Source organism: Amblyomma americanum, chromosome 6 (genome assembly GCF_052857255.1).
Source record: "Amblyomma americanum isolate KBUSLIRL-KWMA chromosome 6, ASM5285725v1, whole genome shotgun sequence".
NCBI lineage: Eukaryota > Metazoa > Arthropoda > Arachnida > Ixodida > Ixodidae > Amblyomma > Amblyomma americanum.
Window position 1 is genome coordinate 74,701,187 of NC_135502.1, and position 25,915 is coordinate 74,727,101.

At 46.9% G+C, this 25,915-nt stretch overlaps 1 protein-coding gene across 1 annotated transcript; it reads right to left on the bottom strand.

Annotated features, from left to right (window-relative positions):
• Positions 1–4,922: 4,922 nt before the first annotated feature.
• On the bottom strand, positions 4,923–13,907 carry LOC144095330 (uncharacterized). The gene is made up of 4 exons (XM_077629098.1): positions 13,590–13,907; positions 10,156–10,481; positions 6,607–6,758; positions 4,923–5,198 (listed from the first exon to the last, which is right to left on the bottom strand). The coding sequence occupies exons 1-4, from the start codon at positions 13,905–13,907 to the stop codon at positions 5,014–5,016; spliced, it is 981 nt and encodes a 326-aa protein (XP_077485224.1). The 3' UTR covers positions 4,923–5,013.
• Positions 13,908–25,915: the final 12,008 nt, after the last annotated feature.

Genomic DNA, 25,915 nt, shown 5'->3' on the forward strand with positions numbered 1-25,915 from the left:
ACCTATTGCACCACCACGCGCCCCATTCGATCAGGTCGGCATTGACCTTCTCGGTCCGTTCCCTTTGTCCTCGGGTGGCAACCGGTACATCATCATTGCCACAGACTACCTCACTCGATACGCCGAGGCCAAAGCCTTACCCCGTGGCACAGCGTCCGAGGTTGCGGATTTCTTCGTGCATCAGATCGTACTTCGGCACGGCGCCCCGACCTACGTCATTACCGACCGAGGAACCTCATTTACTTCCCAGATGATGGCCGAAATTTTTCAGCTAAGCGGGACGACCCACCGGAAAACTACTGCTTACCACCCGCAGGCAAATGGGCTGACAGAGCGGCTTAATAAGACTATGGCGGACATGCTGGCGATGTACGTCGATGTACAACACAGGAATTGGGATACGATCATACCGTACGTGATATTCGCCTACAACACAGCAGTTCAAGAGACGACCCGTTTCACACCGTTCCGCCTCCTCTACGGCAGGGAGGTTCAGACGATGCTCGACGCAATGCTCCCTTGCGCAACCGATGACCATCTTTCTGCTGACGCTGAGGAGTTTACCCACGAAGCCGAGCAGGCTCGTCAGCTAGCCCGTATTCACATCACCCAGCAACAAGACAAAGACTCGCGGCGATACAACCTCCGGCACAGACAAGTCTCCTACCATCCCGGCGACCAGGTTTGGGTATGGATACCTGTTCGACGACGCGGCTTGTCCGAAAAACTCATTTGCCGCTATTTCGGTCCCTACAAAGTCTTGCGGCGCGTCAGCGACGTTAATTACGAGGTAGAACCGGACGCTGAACTTTCTCAGCAGAGAACCCGTCGAAAGCCCCGTCCAGAGATCGTCCATGTTTTGCGCCTGAAGCCGTATTTGGCACGGTGACCCACCCAGAATCTTCGTGCCTCTCTTGTGTGATTAATTGTGCTTGTGTGTGCTTGTGTGTGTGCTTGTGTTCGCGCGCTCTTCTGCGCGTGTTTTTTTTTTTTTAAGAGGGGAGGAATGCCAGGTGGCGTTCGTGGCGCTCGGAAAGAAGACGACGCTCGTGGTGCTCTCGTTTTGAAAGACGTTGAAGTTCGCCGTCTCGCCAACTGAAGGACGTGCTGCCGAGCCCTGCCTTCTAACAGGTCCTCTCTTGTCACCAACACCGTGACAATATAGCTGTGAAAGTAGCCCGCACACTCACTGTTGGGATTATCATCGTTGTTTGAGACTGTCAGACGAATTGAGCAAGAGCAGCAGCAGCTGTTTTCCAGCTTGACCTGGCTTCAGGAGTGGTGGAACAGGATTGAAACTGAGTTTGCCAAATTTGAAGAAAGGCTAACATGCCCTGAAGAATCTTAGACACTGCATGCCCGTCCTTGCCCGTATCATTGGAACGCGGCAGAGAGAGAGAGAAACAACTTTATTGTAACACCAGTCAATGAACGCCAGGAGAGAAGTCCATCTCCCCTGTCGGCCCTAGCCGTCGGCCGGGATCTCTTGGGGTACAGCAGCAGCAAGGGCTTGACCGATGATGTCTTGCTGGACGTTGGGGTCTGGGCTGCGGAGCAAAGCCTCCCAGGATTCTATAGTGCGTGAGCTATCATATTTAGCCGGGCACGTCCACACCATGTGGACCAAATTTGCTGGCTGATCGCAAAATTTGCACTTTGACCTGAATACTGTAGGATGCCACTTGCTGTAGAGTACTGGGTTGGGAAAAACCCCTGTCTGTAATTTCCTCCAAAGAACCATATATTGGGAGCACATGACAATAACAGCATCCTCAGACTGTGCCCCCGTCTCTTATCGATTACCAGGTAACCCCCCCCCCAAAAAAAAAAAATGCAAGTTACATTTGCGTGACCTGTTTTCGGCATCTTCTGTTGCTGCCTTCAAGAATTAATTCAAATTACTGCCGCGTTCCAATTCTCTCCGGACTATGAAGGGGGAGAGAATTGGAACGCGGCAGTAATTTGAATTAATTCTTGAAGGCAGCAACAGAAGATGCCGAAAACAGGTCACGCAAATGTAACTTGCATTTTTGGGGGGGGTTACCTGGTAATCGATAAGAGACGGGGGCACAGTCTGAGGATGCTGTTATTGTCATGTGCTCCCAATATATGGAAGTAGCTGTCGACAGATCTGATATGGAAAGAGCTCGTATAGGATCGGCCGCTATCAGCCATATAAAAGCCGACTTATAGTTGTGAAATTCGGCAAATTCAAGGAGAAGGAAAGGCTTCTAGCTGTGGGACAGAAGTTGAAGAACACCGATTTTGCAGTTCGCGAGAATTTTTCATCCATTCGTCTTACCCGAAAAAAAATAAACTGATCGAACACGCAAAAGAAAGGAATTTATCCTACAAGTTCCGTTTAGACAAACTGTTGACCGGCGGTCAATGCTTTATCTATGATGCCGCCTCAGATGCTGTCATTCCGTCTGTCAAATAGCTGTATGATGGCAACTAAATTATTCAGTCGACTCGGTGCGAATCAGTTTCTCGTGCTAAATTATATGGCCGGTGTCACACTGCTACAGTGAACATTTCGTTACTTAACTGCCGCAGCGTAAAAAACAAGACAGATTCACTTGCCAGTTTAATCTACACTACAAAGGCCCAAGTAATCATAGGAACATAATCATAGCTATACGACAGTGTCAGTAACGTTGAAATCACCCCCCCCCCCCCCTTCCTTTGAAGTGTACAGAAAAGACCGCAGTACGCATGGCGGGGGTGTCTTTTTGTACTTGTTGACAAAACACTTGCGAGTGCTCCAATAGGCCATAGTCATAATGCATGCGTAAGTGTGTGGTCAACGCTCTTGCTTCATAGTGGCAAACACTTGGCGTTCGGCGTTTTTATCGAAGCCCTAGTAGTAGCACTGCGCAACTGGCCATGCTATCGAACATAACACACAACTTTTACTTGGTGGTGATTTCAACATGCCACAAGTCCGATGGATTGAAAATGCGCCTGTGACGTCAGGCAACTCTGCCCTCGATCTTGAATTCACCAACTTCACAAACAAGAATGGCCTTTATCAGTATGTAGACTTCCCAACGCGACAATACGGTGACAGTGTTTCCACACTTGACTTGATGGAAGTTGATGACTGCTATGTGCGATGCACAGCGCGAGAGTGTGTTGCAGTTTGCCACGAGGCGTGATCAGCTGATAGCATAATGCTCTCGTGCAGTGGAAGCTTATCTGTTCGCGCCGTCGCCAACTTTGAGTCCCAGTCGCGGTAATGTTTGTTTATTTATTTATTTATTTATTTATTTATTTATTTATTTATTTATTTATTTATTTATTTATTTATTTATTTATTCAAGGTCAAGGCTTCAGCGATGACCCGGCTTTTGCAGTTTTGGTCGTGAAGTAGAGTGTTCGTTCTAAGAACGAAGGGCCGTAACTTACATGCATCGGCACTGGATGCCCTTTTGTACGAATGCACTATTGACGAGGTCGAACCCAACCAAGAATCTTGTGGCGTCCCTAACCTTGAGGATGCAGAAATAAAATAAATATTGCCGCGACTGAGTTTCGAACCCGCGGCGGCGCGAGCAGATTAGCTTCGCTGGCCTCTGAACAAAAGCATTATGACATTGACATTGCCGCAGCCGATCACGCCTCGTGTTAAACTGCAACATACTCTCGCGCTGTGCATTGCACGTCGTCGTCTTCACCATCTTCCATCTGGGGCGCGAACAGATCAGACGAGCTTAACAAGCCGTCGCGGTGGCCCAGTGGTTACAGCGCTCGGCTGCTGACCCAAAAGACGCGGGTTCGATCCCGGCCGCGGCGGTCGAATTTCGATGGAGTCTAAATCCTAGAGGCCCGTGTACTGTGTGATGTTAGTGCACGTTAAAGAACGCCAGGTGGTCGAAATTTCCGGAGCCCTTGACTACGGAGTCCTTCATAGCCTGCGTAGTTTTGGGACGTGGGACCTCCAGAAATCAGATCAGCTTAACCTCTATTAGAGCTAAACCGGAGTCTAATATCGTCGTCAGACGTGCCGACGGCCCATAAAAGCAAAACCATGAGCCAGCCAGGCTAAACGCATGCTTTCGCACATCTACTTGATTTAACTGCGCTAAAATCTTACCAGTTTTTTTTTGCGACGACGTACTACGCCGCGGTCAGCGCGTTGACGGAGCGGCATGGCGGCTCCGTGCTTCTCTTCGTACCGGCGTTATCTGAGATTTTTGTGCGCGCCTTTCTTGAAAAAGATGGGGCACGTGAACCGTTACACCAGCAAAGGTGGTATCAGTTTCCGTACTTTATGAAGACACGGAGGCGCCCGCAAGGCAAGCGCTCTCAGCAGTAGCATCGTTCTCTGCTTTCCTTTTCTGCGTTAGTAGCCGGGCTTGCGTCATGTCCTGGACGTGGTTCGCGTATTGGTCGACCCCCGAGTTTGGAGAGTGAGATTTTTTTTAAAAAAAGAAGACAACAGTAATAAACAAGGCAGCTCGACCTATACGCCCGTAAATACGGTACCAGCCCACCTTACTTATTTCCGCTTCCAATGCTCGTTCCAATGCGCCTATCCCTTGCCCCTGTACCCTTAAATTTCTAATAAACAATTGCTAGTGATCCAGAAGAAGCAGTCAGTAGCCGTAATTCATAAAAGCGATTAATTTTTTACTGAAAAAAAAATTCTGAGGTGTAGGACAGAAGCCAAGGCCGGACGGCTGTACAATTAAAGAAAATGATCGAAGCGCACAATTAACATTCAACAGGTTTCCTTTCGTTGCGTGCTGTCATTCACATATGACACACAACATTCCGAAACCTTTGGTTCAGGTGCAGACTGACTCCACCCAGGCAATGGCTCTTAAACAACCAGTTTCACGAAGTTCTCAGGTGCCTTCCTTTTATTTCGCTTCTCTCGTCGTATGGCAGATAGACAGCTGATTTTGTCGTGTCGTCGACAAAGATTCCTCTTTGCATACGCTGCTTGGCATAATTAGTGACCGAGTCGCCGCCCGGGGACGTTTCTCTGCAACCGCCGGTCATATTTCGTCATGGTAAAGCGGCGGCGACCCCGTGGGCGGGTGTGGTGGCGTTGGGGCAGCCCAGTTCGCGGTCTGTGATCCAGTTCAGGTGGTGTCCCCGGAGCGTCTCTGGCGTGAAGCAGCGGTTGTGGCGCCAGTTCTTGATGTGGCCGCGGAGGAATCGCAGCTTGCAGTCACAGTGTAGGGGGTTGCCTACGAGGGAGAGAGAGAGAGAGAGAAAGCATATGACACTGTTTACAATTGATAGATTAAGCACTCAGAAGATACTGGGCATAGAGCACCAGAGGGCGCTGGTCGTCGAAATGGCTAGATCAGGGTGTTTTAGAACGCGCGGCTACAAAAATAAATTCAACGAAGATGACGCATGTACTGTGCGTGGTAAACCTGTAGAAACAATTTAGCACCTCATACTTGACTGTGATGAAATCCATGCGGATGCCGATGCAGGCACAGTCACTCTCCCTGAGGCCCGAGGGTTTAGAGATAACGACGGTCATGTAAATAAATCTGCGATGGAGGTTAGAAAAGAGCGATTGCAAGATTGGGGTCTTAAAAGTACAGAGGCGACATAAAACCAGGGACTGGGACTGAGAAGGAAAACAAAAATGGCGAATTTTAAGACCTGTTTGTGACACAGTTAAATAAAGATAAAGAAAAAAAGCCGAGCATGGCGGCAACTGCCACCGTCCAGATTCAGAGGGGACGCTCCTATCTTCCGCCCATCGACAACAGCCAGATAGTTCAAATGGAGAGAGATAATTTATCTGCAAAGAAATGCAGGGAGGTGCGCTTGTGCCGTGATCATCTGGCCTGCTGCGCTAAACCAGAAGAGAGGAAACTATGGAGAAAGGAAAGACGCTTTGACTGTCTCCCTCTAAATGGGCACGTTAACCGCACCGTGAGGGAAGTGAGTATAGGAGACGAGGAGCTATCCGAGCATTTTGTGGAAATTGATGCGTTCCATACCACTTGCACAAGTGACGGCAGCTACACGATACACAGAATCGTGCACAAGAAACAGTCAAGAGACTTAAGTATCGTACCTCTTATGGTAAGAAATAGCTGTTGCACTGTACTTTAACGACCACCATGATTTGAAGGCTGCCCCGGGAAATGCAATGCAATATTAACACGCGCTTTTTTGTTGTCCCGCGCTCAGTTTAAGATAACTTTACAGCGACAGATGCGCTGCGATGCCCAAATGTCTCGCTGCTATGCGCGTTATGCGATAACACATTTTCATTTTTTTTTAACAGAGAGATTTAGCATAGCGCGGTCCGCGTTTTGATATCGTGATCCATTTACGCGGCTACCCAGCTCCGCTTGCGCAATGGTAGGTGTGCGGCCTTTGGGGCCGTCAGCGCATGCGCAGATAGCTTTCCACGGAAGCAGATCACGGTAGCGGAACCCGTATCAGGCTATGTTAAACCTATCTAATATTTAAGTTACAGACCCCAGAAAACAGCTTATAATGTATTTCGTTAAAGCATTTTTATACAGCTACAACGATGCCGTCTGTACAGTAGTGTTTTGTACGATAGCGCTAAAGTCAATCTGCAGTGATGAAAATGACTTTTGAAAAATATTTGCTCATGCGTACCTGCAATTATTAGGTCATACAGTGGCTGCTTGAAGATTGGAGCGATGCTCTCTTCATCGAGTGTCCGGATCAAGTTGTCACCCAGGTCGATGGCGATTACCTTGGGCATGTCTTCGCAAAGGTCTTTCGGAACGCTGATCAGGCTGTTGTTGCTAAAATAAAAGTTAATACATGTCTGGTTCATTCACGGCTCCTGAAACTGAACAGCAAATCTCCAATCACTTTTTCTTCTCCAGGGTCGTTGCCTAAAGGCCGGTGTTATTCGCCGATTGCCTCATAGCTATAACACTCAGGCGGCAAACATATGACAGGCACATGTGGTTGTCTTGCTACTGATTGTTGTGGCAAAGCACTGTGCATGTCTGGCGAAATGCTGTCACTCTTTGACAAACTAAGGTGCTACCACCTCCTCCTCCTCCTCCTCCTCCTCCTCCTCCTCCTCCTCCTCCTCCTCCTCCTCCTCATCATCATCATCATCATCATCATCATCATCATAATCATCATAATCATCATCCTCCTCCTCCTCCTCCTCCTCCTCCTCCTCCTCCTCCTCCTCCTCCTCCTCCTCCTCCTCCTCCTCCTCCTTATCATAATCATCCTTCTCCATCCACCATCCGCAAACGTGCCTGCTTCGATTCGTAGATCGCACGGACGGCAGTACAAAAACAAGAGATCGCCACTGTAACGTTGTTTTCACCACAATTATGTTACGTTCACGGTGAAGCCAACTTTTTAGGCAGGCTTGTTTTTCACCATTGCAAACACGACGTGCACAAAAATCGTCTTTCACAATTTGAGAGGTGGAGTACAGGACCCACAGGAGATATATGAGGTCTCCCGAAAATACATACATTCAGTAATGTAACTAGGACGGAGATAAGGAGGAGAGTAAATGCAAGGAAAACAGGTATAGGACTATAATAATAATAATAATAATAATAATAATAATAATAATAATAATAATAATAATAATAATAATAATAATAATAATAATAATAATAATAATAATAATAATAATAATAATAATAAAGGCATGCGATATGGTGTTTGCATGGCACCCGCACAGCTTACTTGAACGAGTGTGAAATTAAGCTTATTGGACGAATAAAATTGTCACACCACTTGCCAAGTTACGAGTAACGCGTGTGGTCAGGTAAGATACACGGGTAAATAAAACAGCTGGTTAAAATATCGCGATACCCCAGAATCAAAGACGCCCATCAGAGCATAGTTTGCCTTGCTGACACTAACGACATTAGTGAAAACACTCGTTTAAATACTGTTTTCCACCTAACGAAAAAATTGGCTCGTAAATTTTGCGTTTTTCTTTATACTGTCTGCCGCGGAAATAAGGTTCAGGTACGGGTTACTTTCGGCCTGCTTTCGCCTGAGTCAGTTGGTGCGTAGCTGGAACTGTCAGCTGAGGGAACGGCTCGGTCAGGCAGGGCACCTAGGACATCTTAGTCCTGAGCCCTTTCCCCGCCAGTTCCTTTCCTTAAAGTTACTTTCGCCAGTCGTTTGCACTGTGCTTTACAGAAAAAAAATATAATAACAAACTTAGAGCATAACGCAAAACACAGAAATTAGATCGACAACCCAGGCACCCCAGTGAGGTAGAGGTTTTGCCAGTTATATACCGGATGGTTTTTTTAACGTCGACAGATTTTTATTTGAAAAGCTGTGAGAAATACGTCAGTGCAGTCTGTGCAGGTGAATTGTACAAGGCGGGCATCATGTGATAGATCTAATACTAGACAATAAATTAACTTAACTTGACTAATCAACCTTTTTATTTCTGATTTTAAGGGGCAAGGTTATATTGCGAAATTGAAGGCCTTCAATATCGGCGGTGAGGACAATTATAAAATTTTCTTAATCCGCAATGTGGGTCGAAATATCGAACGTCAAACATATGCATGTGAAGGCTCTTTGAGTTGGCTTTTTCGTGTTGCATCTTTTATCAAATGGTGTCGCTGCGCCTGATATTTTCGCCGAAATCAAGTTAATTTCATCTATAGCATCAAAGACACAAACGGTGTCTTTATCTGATGCATAAACAATGTGAGCGACGCAATTTTATAAATACGCAATGCGGAAAAGCTAATTCAACAAACTTCAAAAAAAAATTTTTTTTTGCTTCGATATTTGGAGCTACATTACCGTTTCAGAAAATTTTAAAACTAGGCTTTCTTTCGGCGCTGGGAGCTTTAAATTTCGCTATATAATCTTGCCACTGAAAAACTTCAAAAAAGTTGATTAGATACTTTGTCAATTCATCATTAGATACTTTGTCAATTCATCATCAAATAATTGAGCTTTATCCCATGCATAATATTCGCCTACAGTACAATCCACCTGCACAGACCACAGAGACGTATATCTCAGTTTTTGAAATCAAAAATTTGTAAACAATAAAAAATGTCGCCTGGTATATGCCACAGGATTTTCTGGGTTGGCATTCGGGCACGCTGAGAACTACGCCGCAAGAATAGACATTTCGGTGTGCTTTAAAGAACCCAGGATTGTAGAAATAAATTCGAACTCCTCCACTTACGTGCTTATATTGTGGTCATTACCTCGGCTGTGACGTGTAAAAGCTAGTAATTTTAAGGTTGCTTTGTGAAGCGAAGTTCACTATCCACATGTGGCGTTAAAGAAATAAAACTGATTGAGTAATCGACGTAACAAAACCTGGCAGCAATATATAATAGATACTTTCTTTGCTTTTGTCTCGCGATAATGAAATTGTCGAAAGTCATTTTAGGCCAAAATGTTGCAATTTAGATGAAAACGTAATGTAGTTCTTAACGAACTTCATGGACTTCGTGAATGCCGTGAAGTTATTCATGACATTTCAGGTTCATCTCATTTCATGCAGGTTTCTTCCGCGGCGTCGGAACGACTGTTTAAATATTTACTGCACCACTTAATGAGAATTCCGCGATATTCAAAGGATTCAAATCTGTATAGGCTGTAGGTAAAGCACGCCAAGTGTTTTTGCACTAGCATTTAAAATAGTGACGTAATCGACGAATGAGTTGTGCGCTTCTTCTCAAAGCATTAGAGAAGTGCGGAGAAGTTAACTGCGGCGTCACGGAAGGTATGATTTCAAATTACAGCTGTCGTCAGCCGCACCCCGCCATGCCTCGTTGGACGCCGCCAAACAACGCTCTGCAGGATTTGCCTTCGGCGGAGTTTTTTTTTTTTCCTTCAATCAGGCATTTATGCGTTGGAAATGTACCGATACCTTCGATGACGTCATCATGCGTCCCCCAACTTGGCGTTGTGCGCTGCGGAGAAGCTTGAAGGTCGTCACTATTTACATCACTATTTCAAACGCTAGCCCACAAATACTTCGCATGCTTTACCTGTAAGTTCGACACGTTCGACCCTTTTAATATCGTCGATTTCTAAAACCTATGCGGTTGCCTTTTAACGCAATTTCTGTTCGTGAATAGCTAATAATATTAGTCCGTGCTGGTGGTTTACTCTGCAGGCGCGCAGATTTTTTGGGCTTGGCGCAGAAACTATCACAATGCCTGAACTCACTGGAACATGAGCCGCCATAGGTTTGGCGCTGGTCGGGGCAGCATGGACCTCTTGAGGGAGGTCAGCGTCGTATCCCTCACCGCGACCACCTCGAGGTTGGTGAGCGGGGCGAGCCAGTCGTCGTCGACGTAATCGACATGCGACGAGGTGACGCCAATCACTCGCAGGCTCCTGGGCAGCATGTGGAAGTCCCTGGTGAGGTTTACCGAGCTCATGTCCGATATCGCCAGCACGCGCAGCGTGTGCAGCTCCTTCAGCACGGCCCAGGACTCGGGAAGAGTACTTTCATCGCTGAAGGTGATCTCGGTGAGCGTGTCTTCGAAGCCCTGCGTGAGTGTACGTCAGTTAAGGCGGCTGCACAGGTGTGGCCACCACGTTGAAAGCTCGGGTGAGGAGCCAGAGTAAATAGTCCCTATCATTCTTCCCGCCTGATATTTGCTCCGTCTGAATTACATCCGGAATAAATAGCTGTCTTCACCCTTCATTTGGTATGGAGTAAATGACCTCTCTTGCGACGCCTAGCAGACATACGGAGATTCTCAATAATTCTATTCTCTCGAACTTGCACATTCTATGTGCACACTATTCTGACGCTCCGTGACTGGCATCCCTCGGGAAATTTCGCATCGGTTGCTCAATATGCCAATTTGATGTCATGAATTCAATGTCTCGTGGACGACTGGAATACAGCTTCATCGTCAGCAAATTTTCTAAGTGATTGCAGTTCAGCGACGGAACTGATAAACTACAAGCTGTTTCTCGCACTCACATCTACATCTGTGTAATGCGAACACGAGACAGATAGAAAATTAGAGGCGATAAACTGGGTTGAAAGAAGGGGGGGGGGGTAAATGCGATAGCATTCTACTCTTCTATTTCAGTCTTGATTCTGTTCGAATTCTGCTTCTATTCCGATATGATACTATCCTGGTTTTGCTCGTTTTTTTAAAAAATTAGTTTTGCTGCGTCCGTCTTAGTTATTTTCATTTTAGCTGAGTCAGTCTAAGTCCTCCGTCTCCTATCTCTCCCCTACAAGTGGAGGGGGAGGAAAGAGAGGAGGACGGTTGGCAGGCATAGCAGGTAGCAGGTTTGACCACCTGCCAGGCGGCTGCCGGGTTTTCGTTCTAACGAGGCTTCTATGCTATCGCATGACAGCCATGTGCCATATTCTAGACATTTTGCTCCTTGGAAGTACCATTCACAAATCAGCATAACCTTACATGCCTGCGTTGAATGAAAGAATTTATGAAGCAGCAGCAGAGTACATACAACGGATACATTGGCTGAAGAGAAGCGCTGCGGATAGAAGTCCGTACAAGTTCCCCAGTTGCCGATGAATGTCGCTAAGAAAGGCACATTTCGCAACGTTGCTGCAGTGCCATTAAGGAGAAAACGCATAACTGAAGCGGCAACAGCCTTTGTTATTTTGCGAAATAGTGACAGATCACTGTTGCATGTGCGCCATACATAAGGAAGCAGACCATAGGGATTTGGAGTAAACTTGCCCTCCCATTTAGTTTTTCTGTGGTATTTTTTCGCTTGGTTTTCTTCCTAATTTATCTAACTGTGCAAACTCTAAGATGGCTGTAGTTTGCACTCGGTTTGGTCATCGGACATCTCAAAATGCAATTGAAGCCTGCTTAACTTTCACCTTGCGCGCAAAGCTGCGAGCACAGGTGGAGAGGGAAATAAAGAGGAAGAGTGAGAGAAAGCGGCTGACGGCCTGTTTTACACAAAGTGTTATATAAAAGGGAAGAAGTCATTTTTAAAAGTCGTTGCCTGCTCAGTTTGGGTCACAGACCTGAAACAAACGATCCTCACTCTTTGCCAGTGTGCTTGTCGTTGCTCTGTACACTTGCAGCCGAGCTGCCTCGTGGGGCGAGGGCACGTGTTTCACTTTTTCTTCCCCTCTTTGTGTATTGCTGCCAACTTTGTATTTTTCTCCGTCTCGGGTTTTAGAAGATATGTTAATGATTCCTACTAAAAATCCCAGCAAAATTTTCGAAATGATAGAGAAGAAATGCTCCAACCACCACTAAGAGGAACAATAAAAAATGGTTGCTTGCTTTGGATTCAGACAGTCACTTCATTCTAGCACGGAGTGTCTCAGATTCCTTGTCAATGCTGGTGGGGGGGTCTGAGAGCTCCAAATACCTTTTTGACTTTTAAGAACTGGTTTAATCGCCTTCTCCTGTGGGGGCCGAGCGACGGCGCCGGTAGATGAGACGCTAGACCCTGACGCGACGCCGAAGAAACGCTGCCTTGTGTTTCGGCCTTTAATCTCTTCGTTGATTTGCACAGAGAAAGTTCCAGCCGTCCTGGAGTATCAGTAACACGTATCCACCCGCCGTGCCACTATATAGTAGGCTGGTCTTCCCCTTTCTGATGCAATCATGGATCCAGCAAAAAAAAAAAAGAATTTTGGTGGTGCAGCCGAAATCTCCCCGCCTTCGCAGTGCCGCTGACCATGTGCACAGCGTCGGTTACCCTGAAAATGATGCTGCAATGCAATAAGCACATGGGTGTCCCTTAGTGTTATTCCTGCTAACTTGCACCTGTATTAATGTCCAAGTGAGCTCTGCGGTGTTAACGCGAAACTGTTGCCGCGAAGGGTGGACGCGAAATGGGAATGGAAAAACCTGGCGTTCAAGCCCTAAATGCGCTTCTGCATTTAAAAAATTACGGGCATGCTTAATTGACATTACGCGATAACAGTGCGTTAGCATTATTGTTTCTGCTTGCTTTAAATTATTTCTCTTGTACATGCTATCTACTCTTAATATTTTCTTAAATATTATTCTCATACGTATAATATACTTTATTAGTCATTATCAATTTTACAGAATATTTTTGTTTTGTTATTCCCGTGGTAGCCATCTTGCGGCATCTGCTTCCTCTCCTCTACAAGTGGATAGAGATATTTCTTTCTCTCTCCACATTGCCACGTACCAACGATGTCAGGTGGCTCTTCAATGGACCAGCCGCGGCAGGTGGTGGCAGGTGGCTAGTTTAGACCGCACAACTCCCTACGCCACCTTGTTGTTGTTGCGACTGAAGGAAGAATGGAAGGGAAAGTGCACGGGCCTGCCCACTGGCTCAAGCTGAGCCACAATCGCTTTCATGTGCTGACAGTATATAGAGGGTTGAAAGAGATTATAAGAGAGGAAAGATGGAAAGAAAAGACGCGCGTCGCAACAACCCGGTCATCTCAAGCGACGACGACGGTTTAGCAACAGATACCCCCGGTGACAAGGAGCTCTCGCCACATGTGCAGAGCCCCTAGATCCCAGCCCCGTAAGGCCAAGAAGTCACCCCTACCCCCCAACTTTCCTTTTTGATGAGGCTTCTAATGCAAACGCATTAAAAAGCAAAAAGTACCAAAAAGCAAGCAAAAATCGCGTGAACCCTGAATAAAGTGAGCCTGCTCGTGCTACCTGGAAGGGGTGCTGCTCGGCCAGCGTGAAGGTGTCCACCGTGACGTTGCTTAGCTCCAGCACGGACACGGTAAGGTGCGCGAAGGCGCTCGAGGGCAGGTGCTCCAGGCGACTGTCCTTGAGCGTGAGCCGGATGGGCGCACCGGCGCGCAGCAGCTGGATCTCCTCCTCCAGCTCGGAGGCGTTGCTGAAGCCGAAGCACGTGTAGTCGTGGTCCGTGAAGTGGCGCGGGTAGCGGCACGTGGGCAGTGCCACAGCACACGCCACCGCCACCCATGCCACCAGCAGCAGCGAAGCGATGCCCTCGGGCCTCCGCATTTGTCTGACCGTAGATCACGCCTTGGAGAGCAAGAGCTGCAGAGGCTTGCGGAGCAACTGTTGCGACAAGCGCGGAAGCGGGAGTCAAGTGCCCGAGCGCCCCTCTCTGCAAAGATCCTCGCTTTTAAACGGGTTGGCAGCGCTGGACTTTACTACTCTTCCGACATGTTGAGATAAGTTGCTGTGGAGTGTTTTTGAGGCTTCGTGGTGACTTCCAGTGGAAAAGTTGGTTCTGCGATTAGTTTCCTCGCTAACCTTTAAGGTCGTGAAAGATTTTGCTTCGTCATGGGCTTGGTTGTTCAACGGTACGTAAAATTTTACTTCTTCACGAACTCAGCAGTGGGGGTTTAATTCATTCTAGAATTTCGGGCCCGACAGGAATCCTGAGAGGAAAAAAGACCGAGATGTTTGACGAAATAGAATGTATCTGGCCTACCACTGCTTACAGAAGCGAAGAGGAACCGGGCAGTGAAGGGAATCAGTCAAAGGAGACTATAAGTCTTGATGAAAGATCATTTTTCTACGAATAAATTTTCAATATAAATGGTACTTTCTTTCAAACTGTTCAATCGCCTTACATTCCAAGTTTCATTCATTCATTCATTCATTCATTCATTCATTCATTCATTCATTCATTCATTCATTCATTTCGAAAGGGGCGCCCGGAAGGTTCAAAAACTGTCAGTTGGGTGCCAAACCGTTTTCGGAAGCTTAAATGTCAGCAAAAATCTTCGTAGCACTTTTAACTGTACGCGCCCTGAAAACACGTTAACAAATGCTCATCGTTGAAAGTACACACAAAAAATAGTATGTTGTAAGTTATCGGTTCAGCGATTAATATCCATCCTCTATTCGTATGGAAAAGCGTTGCGGAAAACATTTTGCAGCCATCGAAAACACCAACCGTTATGAATGAATTAGTTATAGGAGAAGGAGGCAGTTCAGTGATTCTGCAGATGTTAGTCTGGTAGCCTATACTTAGCTGGCTCACAGGATTATGATAAAGATGATAGAGTGAAATGCGCTCGCACAAAACTGATGCAAGAAAATACCGTGGGCAACCCTCGAAAAAGAAAAATCCTGGCTACGGGCCTGTACGCACGCAGGATTTTCACAGGGTGCGCACATAAGACTCGCGTCCCTGAGAATTAATAACAGAGCCTTCGCTGTAAGCAACGTTAGGATATATTACACTAGTGTCGAATTACAGTCACGGGCAGCACACATATATATATATATATATATATATATATATATATATATATATATATATATATATATATATATATATATAGACAATTACTCTGCTGCTTTATAAGTAATTTTCTTTGAAACCAATTGATTGGCACTAGAAATTAATATATATATATATATATATATATATATATATATATATATATATATATATATATATATATATATATATATATATATATATATATATATATATATATATATATATATATATATATATATATATATATATATATATATATATATAATAGTTCGCCTCGCTCGCCCAATTAGCTCGTATTTGCTCTAGCGGATGGAACACGCATGTCTTACTTATTTTATATGCTTTTAAGTTACCTGATTTGCCGGACCACGCAGAAATACTTTTTTTTTCTCGTGAATAAGCATCTCGAGAACTTTTGTCCATGACTGTACATTCCCCAGGTTCAGGAATTCCCCCGGCGTAGGCATAATTGAGTTGTCAAAGTCCTGTGCAGCAGGGACCCCGCAACAGGGGGGGGGGGGGGGGGCTGCCCCCCCCCCCCCGCCTTCCCAACATCTTTCCAGAGTAATGCTTTTGCATTACTCGCACATAAGTTCCTTAAGCTCCCCCGATAATTTTCATTAGTGCACCCAATTGATCAGGGCAGCTTAAGCGAAACATGCGCCTCCTGGCTTGGGCTAACGGTCATTGTTTCAACCAAAGCTTGGAGCATGCGCCATTTTTTATACAAAGTGTCTAGACTCTAAAGATACGTCCGACGTTGATAGTTGATTGCGATTAAAATACGGTGGATATGCCGCTTTAGGCCCGTGGCTAAAGTCACGTCCAACCTATGCCCGTCGTTCTGCATGCTATGGGTGTAACATGGGGCTCAGCCTTCGCGACTTTCGAGGAGCTGCTAAGAGAAGTTCGCCCATTCTTACATCTACACCCTACCTCAGATGAGATGACAGACATCGGCGTATTTGCACCCGGCTGCACGCCGCGAGCGCTGCTGCCACTCCCACCAGGCTGCTTGGAAACCACGGCGGCAGGCGACGCGACCCAGCAGAGATACGCATTCGCTGGGTGCCTTCACTTCGCACTTAGTAAACACTTCCGTAATCTGTCACTTAGGTCTGCTCATAATTTAAGCAGTCGGTTATCACTGTACAGAATTTGCGCTGTCTGCGCTTCTACACCCACCTCTGAATCGTGGGTATATGTTCTGGGAATCGGCACAATACGCATCGCATCGTGCAGAACAATCCGTAAGAAGCTATAGCTCCTATTTACCGGCAAACAAAACAAATAGTTCATCAATCATCTAACTTTTCAGAGTCTATCTCACAGCCATGGGTAAAGGCACGTGGAATCTATTTAATACCTACGCTGGTACAGCGGCGATAAACAGGCCGGTGAGCCTGCCGAGGTGAAGATGTGCTCCACCGCAATGCACAAAGGAACGACCGGAAAGCCAGATGCGTGAACGATCCGCTTCCGGATCAACATCGACGTTGTTAGGGTAGTTTAGAAAAGACTATTGGCAAACGCCCAGCGCAGAGCCAGGAGTAATTTTGCAGTTTGCACGCTGCAACCAAAGACGTGTGCAACATCCGGCAGCTTGTCCGCTCGTCGAGACGAAACCACTGACAAGCACGAAGAATCCGCAATAACAAATGCACACGATTATTTTATGACGTAGTGGAACACTCCCAGCGCTCTCAAAAATCTCACTGATTGTCTTCTTCACGCCCGGCTGTGCGCGGCGCGCCGTCACTCACCAGGTCGACGTCGCTCGCACCAGGGGCGCAAGGCGACGCAACGGCCAGATGAGATGTGTATTCGCTCGGTGCCTTCACAGTCCGGCTAGTAAACAGTCTCGTTATCTCTAACCTCGTTCTGTTTGTATTTCAGGCAAGTTATCACCAACACTTGTGCTGGCGGAAATTCTGCACCGGCCTTTGAAGCGCAGCGGTAGGCCTGCCAGTGATCGAACCCTCGTACCCGTAACATTACGCATCTAAACATGTTGAGCATCCTAAAGTATAACGTATGAAATATCAGATGCTAGCTCTCTCTTACGGGTAAATACAATGATCATCTTTCAAAATTTTAAGAATCTCCCGCACACCCATGGCAAAAGCACTAGTATGTCAAATTTTGGAAGCCTATGGTTACACGAACAACGGCGATGAGCAAGCCGACGCTCCTGCCGAGGCGAAGGCGTGCTCCACCGCAATACTTGAGGAAGGAGCAACCGCAAGGCCGGAAGCGTGTATGTTGCAAGCGTGGCTGGTCGGGCTAGTTGGTAATACATGACAGCTAAAAAACACAGCGCAACTTTGAGACAGGGACGAAGAAAAGACGGACACCACAGCGCTGTGGTGTCCGTCTTTTCTTCGCCTCTGTCTCAAAGTGGCGCTGCGTTTTTTAAACATGTATGAGCCCCTTCCGGGAAAACACCGACGTGAGGGGAAGGCGGGAAGAGTGCCCTGCTCGCAGCTTTTGCGAGATCTACCTTGGCTTGTCCCCGTGCATGGAGGTCAAACACCCGCGGATTGTCTCGCGCTGAGCTCGAATCCGAGCTCGATAAATAGTATCGTTTTTTGGATATGAGTCTTCGGCTCGAGCTCAGCGCGATCCGGAGACTGATAGCCAGAAAACGATGCCACTTATCAGTTCCTATATCGATGAGGGGGCTGATTAATGAGAAAGAAGTAGGGTGAACCGAGAAAATAACTGTAACGCCAGGAGGACATCGACAGTCAAGATATGGTCCATAGAAACGTAGTCAAGGTCTTGACTGTCGACGTCCTCCTGACGCCTTCTTCCAGTACGGCTCAGAGACGTCTCTTCCACGCAAAACAACTTGTGCGCCCTTGAAGCGCGCGGTACTCTAGTAAAGTTCGCCACATTCCATTACTTAAAGAGAGTAAAACAGTCGAGGCACAGACTTAAGTTAAAAATAAGACACGCAGCAATTCAGCACTATTTGCCCAATGTACTTGTCGGTAGTCTTCTCTGTTGCATTGCTGACTGCGGTCCTCAAGAAAACCTTTACGTCACGATCCGAGTTTAATATGGCCACAAATGATAATGCTAACGCAGCCTTGTTAGTTCCCTTTTATATACATCCTCAGCATTGTTTCGACCATTGTTTGAGAGCCCCTCTCACCAATGCGAGGATACACACACCAATGTCGAAGTGGACGGCGTCAAAATAACCGAACCGCGCGACCACGTAGGCCACATTCTTTACAGTCTTCAATACACATTCCATTTGAATAACATTCTAATCGAGTGCACCAATGATAGAGCGTGGACGTTTAGGGACTACGAAGGCATTAACGTTGAAGAAAGCCCCATAAACAGCTGTTGATGCAAACTATGACGAGAACTTGCATTTCCGGTGCAAGGAACCTTGCGTTTCCTCAGAGCTTAAACGTGCTGCCTCATAGCGTTAAAGTATTTCTACGTCTCCAACACCGCCAGAGTTTGACGAGAGGGACGTGGGACGTAGAGAAACTTTAGCGTTGTTCAAACCTATTGACTCAACTTCAGGGTCCTCTATTTTGTTCCGTGCTACTCCGTACCACGTCAGGACTGTGGAAATATAGACTTTCAGTAAGTGAAATCTGCAGCTAATCCAACAAAACCGGACAGTGTTAGAGTTCATGAGATGGCGTAGACATGCATGACTAACCTATAAAATTCATTTTAATACACATAGCAGAAGTTACAGGAAGTTAATTGATGGGACAGCACGAAAGAGTAGACAGGCAGGGTAGCGGAGTGAAGCAACACCATGGTTAGACAGCGGTGCTTTATATGATTGCTTTCAATGTCACAATTGTTGCCACTTGTAAAACAGAAGAGCTGATGTGTGTGTGCCGATTCAGATATGTTACCGATGTTAATGCCATATTCTCTCGGATTCGCTGATCATGCCGGACTTGTATAAGTTAAGCTCAAAAACAGCACGTAGTATCGAACAAAGCACTCCTGCACGCAGCGATCTCTATAGCTCCAAATGCTGGGCGCCCGTGGATCAGGGCTATGAGTGTCATTTATCCGAACTGACTGTGGCGCACCTGGCGCCAGCGGTGCTATTATATAAATCTGCAATGCGTTTCGACCAGCTCGCAGCCACACATGTTGCCCCCGTGAGGTGACCCTCGTGGCCTTGCTGAGCAAACGAGGCTGGGGTTTACTTGCCACCGCATTGATTCCTAATGTCGACGACTGAAGAAAAAAGAACAATAAAAAATAGATACAGTTTGGATGAAGGTCAAGCGCACCACGACCGCGCCATTCAGCTCGGGGCAAACTTATTTAATATTCCAGATCGTGGGCCAACTATATAGTGTCCGTGCCATTGCCCAGTGCACGCGCACCTTGATCCGGGTGTAGAAAAATGGAGAACAACGTTCGGTTACGCGGGTACTTTTGCCCGTTTGAACAATGAACGATTGTGCAAGAATAAATGAAAGCCCATTGTGCTCTTCATGACCCGCCTACGCAGAGAAAGAAGACACCGCGGGCGAAGTTTGCTCACTCAGGCAGGGAGAGCAAATAGAGAACCATTCATTTCTATGGCTCACCGCAAGCGTGAAATGAAGAACTGGAGGCGTGTATTAAATGACTCTGAAGAACGGAAAACACGACCCACCAATCAGACCTCCCTCTCACTCTCCCTTCCATCTCTCAGATTTCTTCTTGGGATACGAGCGGCAGCCATCGGCAAGACGGTTCCATACATCAGTTTTTGAAATGAAGAAACTGTATTTCTCTAAAGCGCTGCTACACAAGGAAGCCCGGTGCTTTTCCCCACACAAAACCGAAACTGAGCGCGTCAAGTGCGCAGGAAACCGTATGAGCACGCCTGTTGCTGATGGCAGGTGAACGGCGTAAGATATACGTTTGGCCACGCGCTCCGCTGTTCGCATTGCATTTGACGCTGAGAATACGTACTGCGGGTGCAAAAGTGGTGTACAAAACTAGCACTGCGGCTTGACTTGACTGCCGCGCCACCGTCGAGCAGTGCCTCTACTCGAGACAGTAGAGGAGCAGACCGTTTGCAGCCAGAGGCGCGTGATTTCGCTCGTTTCGGTGCGTGGCGCTCTAGCTTGGCACAGAGTCACTAGCTTGACGTAAATGCAGAATGACGCCTCAAGAAAACCGAGCCATGCAACCGCGAGTCTTATATGCCACTTTTGCACCCGATAGCATTTAAAAGCAGCCGTGTGACTGACAGCTGTACTATAAGAAGCACTGCAGGCGTCCAGGCGTAGACCGAGTGACCAGCTAAAAATGATAAGCGCCGATGCCTCGTTTGTGAACAACTCAACACCACGGCGCTCCAGAGCATTAGAGCGGTGACGACTAGGCGAGTTGGTACTGAATCATCTAGAGATGGTAGAAAGTAGTAAGGTAGTAAAGTGTAAAGTTGGGCGAGTTGAATTTGATTCGTGGTGAAAGGTAGCGCGAAAAGAAAGTTTTACGAAGTTTAAGAAGAAATTTTAAGTTTAAGAAGTAGAAAGTTTTAAGGTGGCCAGGAAGAGAAATCTGACTTCAGCTTATCTAAGTGCAAGGCTTGTCTTCATGTGATCTGTAAGTATGTTTGGTAGTACTCTGGGCGCGCGAACCACGAGCCGGAATCTATAAGGCTGCGGTTAGATGACAGTAAATCAGAAAAACTTCATTTCGGAATCACATTAAGGCCCCAGAAACTGGGTCGACGAGCTTATATCGCCTTCGAGAGGATCGCACGAGCCACCTGAGCAAGCCTGTCAATGAAGTCTAGGGCATATGATGGTATCCCGTCTGGACGGGGGTTAAATTATAATTAGTTAAAAAAAGGACGTTTCGGTACCCGGAACGGGGGCCTTGTTTACGGCGTCTTTGTTTTTTTTCTTCTGAGCCTGACACTCCTGTACTTGGGAACTAAGCAGCAGAATTAGCCGGTACTAAAGCGGAAGAGCTCATAGCGTCCCGATTTATCATTCCTAGATCCCTAGAGCGAAACTAATGTGAGTAATGGGTCTGCATATAGAATTGAGTGGTCCGTCCTCTGCGCGGCGCCGACCAATATGAGCTTATAAATCCTAACCTCACGTAGCTTGAAACGAACGGGCTGAGGGCTGATCGCGCGTTCGATAATTAATGTATCGTTGCTCGACATGCCTGACCTTCTCTGTGTGCGGTCTCAGCAACAAAGCGAGCAGCCATAGGCGCCGGTTGCTGTGACCACAGGCGCCGCTCACGTCTGCCGGCGTGAGATTGATAACTGGATGCAATCACCGTGCACGTCCGGCGCGCGGGAAAAGCGAGCTATGCTAGCGGGTGCAGTGACCCGTGATCTGACGCATGAAGCGTTTCAGACCATGCAAATGCGTAGTGTTAATTCGTCACATCTTTTCGCTGCAAGTAGAGGCGGCTGTCCATAATCGAGATAAACTAAGTTCGTTCACCGTGCTAACTAGAAATCATGCACTGCTTAGTTTTCAGCACCCCCGTTCTTTGTCGACCTTATTTATGAAAAAAAAAAAGCATGGCCACGCACCCTATCTCATTTCGAAGATACCCAATCAGAGCAAAACTAAAGGGAGGTTGGCAGAAAGGGGGGAGAAGAGTGGTTCAGCTAGCGGTGATAAGGTATTGCAATTTGTTTTTCGCCTAGTGAACATTGTGACTTCAAAACGAAGGTCAATTTTTTTATATATATAGGATCGAGACGTGTTAAGTACCAACATGCATGCCTTCTTTCATTGCGGTGGGTTAAAGGGACACTGCAGGACAACTCCATCCATCGTTGTACTTAGTGAAAACTGATTAAACGGATCTTATTGGGTATGCTGATGCTTGTTCGGCAGCAAGAGACGCATTTATCGCCGAGGAAATTTGATTGCAAATTTTCCCGCCGCTTCGTTGAAACTCATGACGTCTAGGCCGAAAAGGACTCCATGGTCACCGTTTTGGAGTGAATTGCTGAGAAGTCTAGCCTCTCTTATTCGTACCCAAGAAACTGTGAACTTGGCCAGTGGTGGTGACACCAGTATTTATTAGTCTTCCTCTGATAGCTTATGAATACTCCATTCTCAGTCAGAATGTGGTAACCTGTTAGGGAGTAATTACTAATTGGCACCTGCTTGAGCGCACCTAGACTACTCAAGGCGTAAGCTTGCGCTCAGGTGGACGTTAATGATAATTGCTTTTCAACTGAAATAAACTCCAGATTGAGGCTCTCCCAAAACACAATGGAATGAGGTAATCAATGTATACAGGTAAGCTTCAGTTCAACCTCAATGTATCTTTGACTTTATTACAGGAAGGCTAATTATGCCGGAAGTCCACACGTTTGGATTTTCCCCACGAGTTTGCAGTGAGTAAATGGACCTGAAGAAAAATAGCAGAACCATTTTTTTTAGTGCGCCGGCAAAATGTGTTCCATTTCTACCGAAAAGAACTTCCTATTACGTCGTGCTCGTTCGTTCGTTTGCTATTACGTGCTATTACGCGTGTCCGGCAACGGAAACGCGTTGTTTGCACGAGAAGCTAAGAATCTTACGTACTCAGTGTCTGGTTACGAACTCCACTTAATTAATTAATTAAATAATTTATTTATTTATTCATTTATTTAGTTATTTATTTATTTATTCAATACTGTCAGCCTTGGTAAGCCAGGGCAGGAGGGGCAATACAACGAGATACAAGACATGGTAACATTTAGCACACAAATTAAAAGATAAACAAACCAAAGACAACACATGCATGATTAGAACAAAAATACATAAATTCAACACAATTTCTTTTCGCCAGAACTGTACTTACAACATTCAAACGTCTTTATAAAAAATTGACAATGCTCTCAGTGCTTGTTAGTTTACTCAAAGGAAGCTGGTTCCACTCAGTGACACATCAGCCTGCGCTCTGAAGATAGATCACATTTCACTTGCGACATATATTCCCAGTGCAGTGACACCACAACAGCCTGTTCACGAACCATCTACGCATCGGTGAGGCACCCAGTCGTTTCGACTCGTCTCAGAGCCGTCTCGACAGCTCTGCTTCAGATAGCGTGCGTGTTTAGCGATCGTGAAAGGCCTGTGCAAGCGTAGGACAGCGCTTCACTCGCCGAAGTTAAGCGATGCCAGATGAGCCAAGCTTTTCGCAATACACGCCATCAACTTATAAGACTCTGCAGCGCGCGCCTTGAGCGTCGCCTTCGGTGCCAAGTGGCTCCGAGAGATATACCGCAGCTCGTCACTGTGTCTTCTAAACGCGGAGAAGCCACGATCGGCGAGGCACCCCGGTCAACCTCGCCGAACGCTCGGCCGAAGCCGCAAACTGGGACAATGGAAAAAAACCAGACTCCGCTCTCCAACTCGGCTGGCGCTTTCGTGATACGAAGACGAGGAGCCCGATACCATCGCGCCTCTTCACGGGGTGCTCTTGTGCAAGTGGCCCGTGGTCAGCGCGTTTAGCGCTGGCGCTGGTGCGCATGAGGGCATCGCAAGGGAGGCGGAGGAGGATAGCAGATCGTTGTCTGACGGCGTGATTTAGTGGGCACTGTGCCGCGGCTTTCACGGAGAATTCCGCGCTGTATGGCAAATGATAGATAAAAACGCCGCGGCGTCATAACGTAAGAGCCTCGCGTGCCGGCTGGACGTGACCCGGGGCTTGACACTTGCCCTTGTTTGACGTGTACTCACGCGAAAGCGATCTGGGTGGCACGGATGAAAAAGCAATGGAAGCTTCACAGGGGGGTTCAGTGCTGCCTTCGGACTGCGACACGTGGAGCTTGATTAATTAGCTCGTGTCCGGTCCCCGAATGAAATTGGACACCCCTCGCTACATTTCGCGGCTCCCCTTAGTTCCTTCACGCAGACAACTATGTGACGAGACTCGAAGTGGCACAGTGTCCCGAACCACCACTGATGGATGGCTGGGCTTCGGCTTCATTTCGGATCAGCCTGAATCGCATAAGTTTCCTGAAGCATACCAAGCCTCATAGAGAACGCGACAACATTTTCTCACAGTACTGAGTACATGACGTATACAGTCGTGACCTGGAAAATACAGAGAACGGCCAGCGTTTCTTCACTTATTATAAGTTATGTAGAGGAAATATGAGGGTTTCTAGCATTTTTGCGCGAGCGCATCCACGGCATTTCTTAGCAGGCGCGTCAAGTTCCTCCTAATTTTCAACTACGCGAGGTATGAAAGAAGTTTGACTGTTGAAGCGTGCTCGATATCATTAGGACCGCGTCTGTACATATATCAAGTGGGGAGAGAGAGATAAAGAGAGAGGAGGAGGAGAAAATAGCGCAGATTGGGTTTTGGGTTGAGCTATCGGGCTTCAAACCAAAGGGCGGTAATGAAGTCAACATGTAAGAAGTGTGCCCAGAAAGCATCCGACAAGATTTAACATCTTTGAAACCTGTGTTCTGTCTTACAGCTCCTTTGGCCTCCCGCCAATTGAGACCGGGCTGGCTTTGCTGGAGTCGCAACTCACGTTTCCGTCTTTCGTCTGCTGAATCGCCACTGAGACTGCTCCCAAGGAGGCGGATAGCGGCACCGGCGACGCAATCAGATTAGTGGAGTGACTTTATCAGTGCATTTGCATTAAACTCCGACTCTTGTTTGGGCGCTCCTCCTCCATAACATCTCAATTCGCTCACAATGCTTTGTGCCACTGCTTCATTAGGGAAGCGCAAATTAAATTCTGGCGCAAACACTTATGGCTAGAGTGGTGCTGAAACTGATGCACGTTGCAGGTCGCCATCCAATCCTGGAACCCCCGAAAATAAAGAATGTGTGAGGGATGCGATGAGCGGAAACCGCCGATTGACATAGAGAGAATCAGACGGCGATTCAATAAAGAAAGTCCACTCAAGGCTGTGAAAGTTACCGACGTCTCCACGTCAGAAAGCGGCACGTGACGAGAATCATGTTGGGATTTTTCGTCCGTCAGGCCGGCGTTGATCCTTATAAACACGACTCTTCAGGCCAAGCAATAAGCAAGGAGATAAACACGCAGTTATTTTAATGCCTTAAGGGTACAATGAAAACCAGAGTTTTGAGAATCTGGTCAGTGGCAACTTCACTACGAATGTGCACCTGATCGCGCATTGCGTCTCAAGCAGGGTTTTTTTTTTCGGGGGGGGGGGGGGGGGGGGAGGGGGGGGGGAGTGACAGTACATAGGATGTACACAGTCATGGGACAGTTTAAAAAAAATTCTTAGCGGTGGCACCACACAGGTCGTCCAGGCAACCCATAGCACGGATGTCTTCATACGTGCGACTTCTGGCTATTTAGAAAAATGAGACCACATTTGAAAAACAAAGGATTTCAAAACACCGAAGTGAGAAAAGACAGCGTGACTCGGCAGTTGATTACCATCCTAAACATGGAAATTAAAGCCGGCTTACAAATGTGGTGGGAACGTTGAGTTAAGCGTTCTGTCTCTGCAGCGGGCGAACATTGAAGATAGGTAAGATGTCTTTGTGCTATATATGCTTACAACTGATCTCACAAAAAAATGCCAGGTGCTTTCCGGGAAAATATCGCACTGTTTACTAAGGATATTACCGCCAGATGAAACTACGGAATAAATGCTTGCTACCGCAATAATGACGACGAGAGCGACAACAGCAGCATCTGCTGAACGTCACGTCATCGACCCACTTCAGCTGAATGAGACTGCACGCGGTTTCCGTTTCTAAGCATTTAGGCCTACTACGCTGAAAAGAAGGCAGAAACTATGAAAATGCGCTAATGACTTTGGTC

Coding starts and splice junctions, on each gene's coding strand:
- LOC144095330 (XM_077629098.1), bottom strand. CDS start 13,907: ATGCGGAGGCCCGAGGGCATCGCTTCGCTGCTGCTGGTGGCATGGGTG. Junction 6,759..10,155: donor CTATGGCGGCTCATGTTCCA/GTGAGTTCAGGC, acceptor CTTTTATTTTAG/CAACAACAGCCTGATCAGCG. Junction 5,199..6,606: donor GTATGACCTAATAATTGCAG/GTACGCATGAGC, acceptor TCTCCCTCGTAG/GCAACCCCCTACACTGTGAC.